The sequence below is a fragment of the Brassica napus genome, chromosome A4, assembly GCF_020379485.1.
Source record: "Brassica napus cultivar Da-Ae chromosome A4, Da-Ae, whole genome shotgun sequence".
NCBI lineage: Eukaryota > Viridiplantae > Streptophyta > Magnoliopsida > Brassicales > Brassicaceae > Brassica > Brassica napus.
In genome coordinates, this window is record NC_063437.1 from 1132898 (window position 1) to 1143419 (window position 10522).

General features: G+C 34.7%; 2 protein-coding genes and 1 non-coding gene across 5 annotated transcripts; all 3 read left to right on the plus strand.

The window, feature by feature from the left end:
• Positions 1 to 3998: 3998 nt before the first annotated feature.
• On the plus strand, positions 3999 to 4080 carry TRNAS-GCU. Its single transcript has one exon. It is a non-coding gene; the product is annotated as a tRNA-Ser (tRNA).
• Positions 4081 to 4219: 139 nt separating this feature from the next.
• On the plus strand, positions 4220 to 7587 carry LOC106445116 (major facilitator superfamily domain-containing protein 12). Of its 2 annotated transcripts, XM_013886622.3 has the most exons (14): positions 4220 to 4687; positions 4770 to 4861; positions 4936 to 5028; positions 5142 to 5344; positions 5426 to 5495; positions 5580 to 5776; positions 5864 to 5939; positions 6013 to 6096; positions 6180 to 6389; positions 6469 to 6528; positions 6603 to 6653; positions 6725 to 6883; positions 6959 to 7091; positions 7162 to 7587. In XM_013886622.3, exons 4-14 carry the CDS (start codon positions 5190 to 5192, stop codon positions 7341 to 7343), a joined length of 1377 nt encoding a protein of 458 aa, XP_013742076.1. In that variant the 5' UTR covers positions 4220 to 4687; positions 4770 to 4861; positions 4936 to 5028; positions 5142 to 5189; the 3' UTR covers positions 7344 to 7587. The 2 variants fall into 2 exon arrangements, with proteins under 2 accessions (XP_013742076.1, XP_013742077.1); XM_013886623.3 differs by lacking the exon at positions 4936 to 5028.
• A 696-nt stretch (positions 7588 to 8283) lies between these two features.
• Positions 8284 to 10072, plus strand: LOC111214966 (pentatricopeptide repeat-containing protein At3g60050-like). Of its 2 annotated transcripts, none has more exons than XM_022717864.2 (2): positions 8284 to 8534; positions 8606 to 10072. In XM_022717864.2, exon 2 carries the CDS (start codon positions 8638 to 8640, stop codon positions 9961 to 9963), a length of 1326 nt encoding a protein of 441 aa, XP_022573585.1. In that variant the 5' UTR covers positions 8284 to 8534; positions 8606 to 8637; the 3' UTR covers positions 9964 to 10072. The 2 variants fall into 2 exon arrangements, with proteins under 2 accessions (XP_022573585.1, XP_022573584.1); XM_022717863.2 differs by having other exon boundaries at positions 8289 to 8534; positions 8601 to 10072.
• Positions 10073 to 10522: the final 450 nt, after the last annotated feature.

Below are 10522 nucleotides of genomic sequence, written 5' to 3' on the forward strand. Positions count from 1 at the left end.
TTCATATTGAATTGCGGTAAATGATGTTTCCTCTGCCGCAGTTGTTCTTCATTCAAAAAAACTCATGTGGTATTGGACCTGTTGATAAATCACCTGCCTTTATGAGCCAGGTATGATATGTGGTTCTCATGTTAGTTTCATTGTTTGCATTAAATCTCAGCATCAAGTCTCTTAGGATTCCAGAGCTTTTTATTGAAGTTCCTGAAACAGGAAAAAGAAAAGGCTAACTAAAGGAGTCTGATTGAATCTCTTTACCTTTCTAGAGATGCTTTGGTTCTGCAATATACATGAAGTGTTATTTAATGACATTAGTCGTTTTTTGAACAATTTTGGCTTCAGAGTACGGTGATGACTGCTGTCACTTCTTTACTCCGTGATGGAATAGGTTGTAGTCCGAGGGAAGACAGTTAGAGACGAGAAAAAGTCAACAACACTCTATCACAGAGTGGTCGTTCGTGTAGAGAAGGCAACCTAGGCTTCACCTTGGATCTTAGTCCTGGAAAACTGTATGTACCTCTTTGCTCTGAAACTCTTATCATATCTAATCCAACTGATTCCACAAGGAGAATTGGAGTGTTACAAGCTTTGTAAGAAATTTCGTTTATTATTGCAGCTAGGAAATACAAGAAAAAATAGTAAAATTTTTTCAATGTTTTTGTTATCAAGTATTATTAATTTGTTGGAGGATTGAAAAACTTCCAAGTTTATTAATTTATCATTTTATTAATATTTATTGGTTAGATAATTCTGTTTCTCAGTGTTACATTGTTCCAAGGACTACTTGATTGCCCTTTGAATTGTTGATCGTGATCTGTTTTGTTGAGTTAGTTGTGAGATTTTTATTTTGTTATGTGAATTAAATGATCTGTAACATTAACGATGTATATTTATGTTGACAGAACCTGAGTCAGAGAGGAGTGGTTGTTGACATGTCGTTCAAACACAGATCAACAAATCAACCAGAACATAGGCGGATAAAGGATCTACGAGGATACTTTGAGGACGGTTGCCTCAACGGAGTCCTTGCAGTCACAAGTGCCATTGAGAACTGGGAACTGAAGAGTCCTTTCACTGGCTCCTCTTCACCTCTGATCTCAGACCCAAAGATTCAGCAAACTATTCTAACAGAGGAAGATGACTTCTTAGTTTCAGCATGATGAAGCCCGAGCTCAGTTACAACTTACAACCCGATGCTTGGAAGGGGCTTAAACCAGTCCTTTTGGCAGTATATATAAAGAGATCGTAGTTCAAATAAAATATATAAACAGATGACTTCTTAGTTTCATCTGTTTGTTAGGTTATTTAGAAGAGAGTACAAGAGAGAAAAGGAAACATGTAGTTTTGTTAGGACTTATTAGGACTATTGAAATCATAAATTATTTGCAAGTCAAACAACATACGATTACTCAGGAGTTGAAATCTCTGGGTTTTATTACTCTTCATATGATTGTGTTTTTTTTTTTTTAAGTTTATAATTGCTTCGTTTCTGTAAGGTTTAATTCGATGGTTTCTTCTAAACACCGAGATTGAGTTTATGATGCATTGTGCTTATTTATTAGAACAAAATAATCGCTATTTTGATAAAATGTGTGAGAATCAAGCTTAATGAGAAACATCAAATAAAGATAATCCAATCTTTACGAGGTTAGTTAGGTTGATAACCAAAATAAACAATGTACTGAGAAAAATATTGCAATCAACAATTTTAGAAACTAAATATATTCTATTTTTCATCTTTTTAAATAAACACAATTTGAGATTAAAAGATAATTGTGCTAAACCATTGGTAACAGCTTTTATCCACTAAGATAATTATAGATCATATTTTGTAGATAAACATAAAACATAATTTGAATGCAAAAATTATATTTTAACTTTCAGTATTTTTGGAACAAGTAACATGATAGCCAATTGAATAATTGCGGGGCCGGATCTGAAATTTTGGGAACTTGATCATTTCTAAAAAAAACTTTAATATTGTTTTTAAAATTTGGGGTTTCTTTTTTGCAAATGTTTTTCAAATATTTGAGGACCAAAGCTAATGTTTTACTGGCTTAGATCCGATCATGCATAATTGCATTGTAACTAACACAAAGAAATTGTGAAAGATAAATTTATGAAGATGGTAAAAAAAGATAAATTTATGAAATCTCACCATCTATTGAACATCTGAACCATAGAGTTAAGGCTGACAATGCATTGATATGTCAAAGTTACACGACCAACAACAATACTCCCAATAAAAAAATGTTCCTAAAACACCTCCCTATATTTTTGGGTTAAAAATACAATCAATCGCTGTGTTTTGCACTATAAGCGCATACCTACCAAGTAATTTCACAAACTTTTATTTTTAAAAGAAAAACAAAAAATTGAAATAAATTATTTTAACACAGATAAGGTAAATACGCAGTATACAAAGAATATATCTCCAAAATCCATAAACGAAAATAAAAGTTGTATAAGCTTACTTATAAACACGCATATACTAAAAATACATTTATACAAACAAAATAGTCACCTAGAATGAAGCTTTCATATTAAAAATTACCGCATATCAAAATTTATACCTCTCTGTATGGGATTAAAAAGCGGCTAATTTCAAACAATTAATCAGTTTCTGCCTTATTGAAAAAAATACGCTCTCCAACCTCTTTATGTTTCTTTATTCGTATCCTAACAAGTTATTGTATTATACCATCGGATATAATAAGTGCATCCCAATCTATCTTCATCAATTCATTCACAAATTTTATCTCCCCAAGTAGAAAAAAAGTTATACAACATCCAATCGAATCTTAATTAAACTATCATTCACATTTTCAATATTTTTGGAGATTTTCATTCACTGAAGAGCAAAAATGAAAATGATGTTGATAATGATTATTAATTCCATATTATGAAAGATTAGAAATCCATATTACTTGATATCTTTAAAAATAATCAGAGTGCAAGATAATTAGTAATAACTCTAGAAACATAAATTAAAGTTTCAAATGAAAATTAAAAAATAATACATGAAATATAACATCTTACCATAGGAAGTCAACAGATATTAACGACTAGGAAGAAAAATAACACCAAACTAAATTGTGTTAATCATGCAATTCATTTTTTGGTTTAAAGAATTGTAAGCATATTTTATGACAGCAAATATATGTGGTTATACTACACTGTTTTAGCAAATCATATTCTAAATTTAGAAGAATCAGAGGAAAATATTTAAAATTATAAAATCAATAAATTTTATAAAAAATATAAATCAAACAAAACAATCCTCAATATAGTAAAAATGATAAATTAACAAATTTAAAATATATAAACCGCGTGTACATAAAATATATGGTTTATGTATATCACAATCAGATGAACTTTACTTATGATTAATAATTTATTTTCTTAATAACCAAATATATAAGATTAAAAATATTTGGATCATAACTTAGAATTAATTATTTTTGCTTCATTACACATTTGCTCATCTGTCTATATGTATTTTTAGATAGTAAAAATGATAAATTGTAAGTTTTACTCATTTCTAATTCAATACAGTATAACCTCTTTAAATTAATACACTTTAAATTAATATATACTAAAAATCTCTATAAAATAATATAATTTTATAGTCTCAAATTGAATTTTTGGTTCAATTAGTATATCGATAAATTAATCTATATAAATTAATAAAAAAATTATAGTTTTGGTGTAGCCCAAACATTATTAATTTATAGAGGTTTCACTGTATGTGGTTAATAATTCAATATCAAGGGATGTAGTATATGTATTAAATCTTTTACATGTGTCTAATCCCGGGCGTAGCCCGGGCAAAATCTCTAGTAAGTGGTAAAACTAAAGGGAAGTCTAATTTTGTACTCCCATTTCCCATTTTAATAGATTAGATTTGTCAATCGTATACCATCGTATTACATAATTTACATTGAATACAAATACACTTCAATCTAGAAGTTAAAGAAGTACATAACCATTCATCCTAAAAAGTCGCTTTGGCCGAGTGGTTAAGGCGTGTGCCTGCTAAGTACATGGGCTCTGCCCGCGAGAGTTCGAATCTCTCAGGCGAGGGTTAATTTTCCTCGTTTTTTTTATATGTGTACTTTTTACCTATCTCCGGTGGCGTTAAAAGACTGCTGCAACGTGCCTTCTCGTGTAAGCAAGAATAAATAAAGATACTGACACAAGAGTTCACAAAATCTCACAACCACCGTTCCAAAGATTACGTTTTCAATTGTTTTCTTATCCCGATATGGGCCAAACTTTGTAAGTACTCTAATAGAATCCAGTGGCCAACAATCAACACCAAAAAAGGATTCAACTTTTTCTAAAGAATCTCTGACAACTTGCTATCCAGATTCCCACCTTCTTACACACTAATTCCAAAGTTTCCCCATAAAGCCATTACCCAAATCTGGAAAGATACTCAACATGACCGCATGATTTTATTTTTGCCCAGACCATTCTATAAACACTCTGTCTCTCTCTGGTCACTTCAATTTTATTAAATTTTTATTTTCCAATTTCAAAGATTTTATAAAGAAAACTTCGTATAGTGACGGTGGGAGAAAGGTATTAAAGTAAGTGGGAAGAGTGTACAAACTGAAACCTGTTTGAAGAATCGTTATATCAATCTCTCATTACAAGGATTTGATCTAGAGTTGATTCTGGGTTTCAGGTACACGAGAAAATCTCTTTTGCTTTTTACCTTCTTGCTCATGTGTCTGAATCTCAAATCTCCACTTTACTCTGTTTTCTAGGTCTGAAATTGGGGCTTGAAATCTCAGTCTCAAACCTCTAAATCAGTTTATCATTACAAGGGTTTGATTGGAAGTTGATTCTGTGTGTTCAGGTACGAGAAAGCTCCTTCCTTTAAACTATTTTGTTTCATGGGTCTGAAGTTTCCCCCTTTCCTCTGTTTTCTAGGTCTAAAATTAAGGCTTGAAATCTCAATTTCAAATCTCTAAATCAAATTATCATTACAAGGGTTTTGATCTGGAGTTGATTCTGTGTGTTCAGGTAAGAGAAAGCTCTTTGCTTTATTCATCTGTCTGAAATTTCAACTTTCCTCTGCTTTCTATGTCCGATCTTATAGAGGAGCTTGATGATCTATTGATTGGGATTTTTTTCAGCTTTAGATTGATTAAAATTCTCAATCTTTATCTGACAAATTGAGAAAAATGGCTGGAGGGAGTGAAGAGGATCCACACACAAAACCTATTGGAAGATGGGCTGTCTTCTTCTATGGTGTTGGACATATGCTTAATGACATCACTGCTTCTTGTTGGTTCACTTACCTCCTCCTCTTCTTGACCCAAATCGGTCTCTCCCCAAGGTGAAATTGCATCTGAATTGACATCTGATAGACTGATAGATCAATTCAATCATAATCTAGTTTGTGTTTGGTCTTGTGTAGAGATGCAGCCATTGTTATGCTCTCTGGCCAAGTTGCTGATGGGTTTGCTACTATCTTCACTGGTGAACTGGTACTAACTTACAAGACTTCTCTGTTGTGCATGTTGTTTAATCTTAACTAGAGTTGGAACAAAATTGGTCTTGTGTAATGGCAGATAGATAGGTTTGGGCATTTCAAGATTTGGCATGCTGCAGGATCAATACTTGTTGCTATATCTTTCTCCTCTGTTTTCGGAGGTTGTCTGCCTTGTTCCATCCTCCATAACGACTCTTTATCACTAGAAACTTTCTCCTATAGCATGTTTGCAGCTATCTTTAACATAGGATGGGCTGCTACTCAGGTTTCCCACATGTAACTTCATCTTTCTTTACCTCTCTCACTTTCAAAATTCTATCCATTGTGTGTGTGTGACTGTTTGGTTTCTTAATGACTCTTCAGGGCAATGGTTAATTGCATCTCCTTGAACTCAACAAGCAGAGTAGCTTTAACAAGCTGCCGCAATGCCTTTACTATGGTCAAGCTCCTTCCCTTGATCCAGATATGTTTCTTTATGTGATTTAACAATAATTCTTGATATGCTTTTTCAGGTTGCTAATCTTAGCTTATATGCTATTGCGTTAGTAGTCTTCGGTGTTATCAAGGCTGGTTCTAAAGAAAACACTGAAACACAGGTTTCATACTTTGTGTTTGGCTTCTCCATTATGTAAATATATATTCAATATTTGATTGCATGTGTTCTCCTTTAACTCTGCAGTATCGCTGGATTGCATATTCATCCATCACAGTAGGATGCTGTTTTGTCGTCATCTTTCTTATGGGAACAAAGGAGCCAAGCCTGAGGATGGACTTGAAAGAAACTAGCCGCCGAGTGAGGATACCGTGGGTCTATTGGTTCAAGAAGCTTCTCTACTATCAAGTCGCTATGGTTTACCTTCTCACTCGATTAGTATTGAATGTCTCTCAGGTCTGTTATCTTTGCTTATATCTATGCTCAAACAGGGATAAGTTCTCACAGAAGGTGTTGTTGTTTTATCCTTTCTCAGGCATATCTTGCATTCTTCGTTATTGATGACTTGCAAATGGATCAATCCGCTAAAGCATTGGTAATATATACAAGAATACCATTATAGTCTTTATATAAACTAATCTCTGATGTTCAAATGGTATTGTACTTCAGGTTCCTGCAATAATCTATATAGGCAGCTTTGTTGTTTCGGTCCTGCTTCAGGTTCACATTCTCACCACATCCATTCTTCAGTTATGTCCAAAAGCTTTTTCTTATTGCGGGTGACAATGTAGGAGATACCGTGGAATGGGAGACGGTTAAAGGCTTATTACTCAGCTGGAGGTATCATTTGGATGTTCTGTGGTGCAGCTATCCTTCTATTGCCTAGAGACATCAGTTCTTTCATGTATGCCATATCAGTCTTCATAGGCATTGCAAATGCATTGATGATGGTATAAACTATATATTTCTCCACCGCTCGTTTTGATACCTAGAACCATGTCTAACTTCAAATCCATACAACACAGGTTACAGCAATCAGTATGCAGAGCGTTTTGGTTGGCTCTGAAGTAGGTGGATGTGCATTTGTTTGTGGTTCATTGAGCTTTTTAGACAAAATGTCTTGTGGACTTGCTCTGTATGTTCTTCAATCACACCAAAGTAAGTTCCCTTTTAACAGTATTAACCATTTGTTTCTCCTGCTGAAGATGTTTTGGGTTTCAACGTGAAGGTACTTCACCAAGAATCCAACTGAATAACGGCCAACAAAGTGCTTACCTTTCGGTTACAAGATATGGTTTAGGCCTTGTTCCAGCTTTATGCTCGCTTGTTGGTGTTGTTGTGACATTCTTTATGGAGCTTGAAGCTGCTGGTTCACTATCCAAGCCCCTGCTTGAGCCATTACTAGAATGACAGTTTCTTGAACATGTTTGATTTCAAGTCCACTAATCTGTATTACTACATATGGGATTCTCCGGATTCCTTAGATGATGACTTTGTACAGTAATGATAGATCACACTGTAACAGCAGTTTACCTGTATCTAAAGAAATGTGGATCTAAATCTGGGATTTCGGGGTTGGTTGTTTTTTATTTATTTTGGTTTGTCTTGTATTTGTGTAAAAATGAAAATAGTGTGTTGTTACTGTTGTTTACTATCCATGATGCAAACATGATTTGGAAAGAGAAATTGTTCAGAAATATTATATAAGTTAGATACTATTTTTCAGAAATATTTTCAGTCATTTGGATTTTAATAGTTATTGTCTAGGATTTAAAATTTAAAATGTTGGATTTATAAATTCTATATATAATTGTTAAATAATTTAAAATTATTCATTGTTTTTATATATAAATTTGGGTTATTTATGAAAAATGGTTATTATTTAAAAATAAATTAAAAAAATCAGATTGGCAGTTAAATTAAAAAATTTCCAGTTAAAAATGTTAATTCAATATTTTGACGCCCGAATTATAAAATATCAAATAATAACTTTACAACAATATTAAAATTATTTATAAGAATTTATATATGAAGCTAGGACTTTTTTTTACATAGATTCAGATTCGAGTGCTGCTGGAAAGTCATGGATCCGAATGTCGCTGAGATATGATTATTTTTAAGGACCTTCGGATTCAATACGGAAAAACCTGGTAACGTATAGCTACTTGTGGAATTTACATGGAGTGATCATCAGTTCTCCTGAATATCTTGGCGGACTTTCTGGCTAAACTCTGATGGACAATCATTGACGCTAGTCGAATCTTCTCGAAACTCCGGATACCATGATCATCAAAAAAAAATTCATGTCAATTTTTTATTTATTAATCTATAAAATTATCAATAAATCATTTTGTTTGTAAATAGAAATGTTCTACTTGTACCCGAAAGTTCTAAAACCAAATAGAAATGTTGTTAACCGGGTTTGATTGCTGGCATAACCGGTTTTTTCAGGTGTAAGCCTTCTTCTTCAGCTAGAAACCCTAATTTTGGGGAGACATGTTGCAGTCTCTCAGTCGCGCACCCCCTGAGAGAATCCTCACCCGATGAATCCGATAAGTTCGTCTTCTCGACGAGCTACTTAAGCCATTTCAACTCTCCAAGGTTCGTAACAAACATTTTGATCTCTCTTAATTCGATTGAGATTAAAAATTCGAACCTTTTTTGCAGGAAAGATCGCAGAGAATAATGGGGATTGAGCTCAGATATGAACTTTGCACTTGTTTTCACCACAAATGTAGTTCGTAAAGCTTATCGCTTTCTCTTCCCCTCTAGAAGATTCTGCAACGGAAACTTCAATGGTGACGAAGCAATCTCTGTTCGGAGTAGGGTTTTAGAGGCATTATTACATCAAGAAGAAGACTCTGTTTTTGATGCAAAGTCTTCGCCTTTAGATGAATTGAATGTTAGAGTCTCTAGCCTTCTCGTTAGAGACGTTCTTGTAAGGATCTTGAGGAACTTGCGTTGTGATGATGATAATAACAAGACTAGATGCGCGAAACTAGCTTACAGATTCTTCGTTTGGTCTAGAGAGCAAGAACGTTTCAGACACACGGTGGATTCTTACCATTTGCTTATGAAGATCTTTGCGGAGTGTGGTGAGTATAAGGCGATGTGGAGGTTAGTTGACGAGATGGTTCAGGACGGGTACCCGACTACGGCGAGGACGTTTAATCTATTGATCTGTAGCTGCGGCGAAGCTGGTTTAGCGAAACAAGCTGTTGTGCAGTTCATAAAGTCCAAGAGTTTTAACTACAGGCCGTTTAAGCATTCGTATAACGCGATTTTGAACGCGCTGCTTGGTGTGAAGCAGTATGGTTTGATCGAGTGGGTTTATGAGCAGATGTTGGAAGATGGGTTTTCGCCTGATGTGGTGACTTACAACGTCCTCATGTGGAGTAACTATAGGTTAGGGAAGATGGATCGGTTCGATAGGTTGTTTGATGAGATGGCTAGAGATGGTTTGTCTCCGGATTTGTATACATTCAACATTTTGCTCCACATTTTGGGGAGAGGGAACAAACCGTTGGCTGCGTTGACTACGTTGAACCATATGAAGGAAGTTGGGATCGAGCCGAGCGTTATCCACTTCACTACTTTGATAGACGGTCTGAGCCGTGCAGGGAATGTAGAGGCCTGCAAGTACTTTCTTGATGAGATGGTGAGGGTCGGGTGCACGCCTGATGTTGTTTGCTACACCGTGATGATCACAGGGTATGTTGTATCCGGAGACCTGGAGAAGGCCAAGGAGATGTTCAGTGAGATGACGGTTAAAGGGCAGTTGCCGAATGTTTTCACATACAATGCTATGATCCGCGGGTTGTGTATGGCTGGAGAGTTCAGAGAGGCGTGCTGGATGCTGAAGGAGATGGAGTCTAGAGGGTGTAGCCCGAATTTTGTAGTGTATAGTACATTGGTGAGCTATTTGAGAAAAGCAGGGAAGCTTGGAGAGGCTCGCAAGGTAATAAGAGACATGGTGAAGAAAGGACATTATGTTCATTTAGTTCCAAAGATGATGAAATATAGGAGATGATGTTAGGTTTCTTTTTGTTAATTTGAGGTTGTTGTTTCTGTCATTTACAGAGTTTTGTAACATACATTCTTGTTCTTTTCTCAAAGAAAGTTTGATAATAAGTGGTTCACTGATGGGCATTCCCGTTTTTAAAAATAGTGGTTCCGGTTGAGATTTTAACTTTAATGGCTTTAGAGGCTTTAACTTATTTCTAAAGTTTTTTTAAATCGTTAAAAAATCTGAAAGCCTAAAAAAACTAATTTTACCCTTTAACATGATTTTTTTTTGTCATCTATTAGATTAAAATTCGATTTGCATCAGTTCTTACACAAATCCGGCAAAGGTATGACACCTTTCCGGAGCCAAGAGCCGGCGTGGTACAAGAAACCACCTGGAGCCAAAGAAAAAACTAAACTCGACTACACAGTTTAAAGAAAACAGGGAAATAAAGAAGCCTACCAATAAACTGGATAACAAGCATAAATTTCAAGAAAGACGAAGCTGAAAGAACCGGAAGCAGGATTGATCGAGAAAGCGAAATAAGCCTGAATTATTAGGGTTGAACGAAGATCTCCTTAAA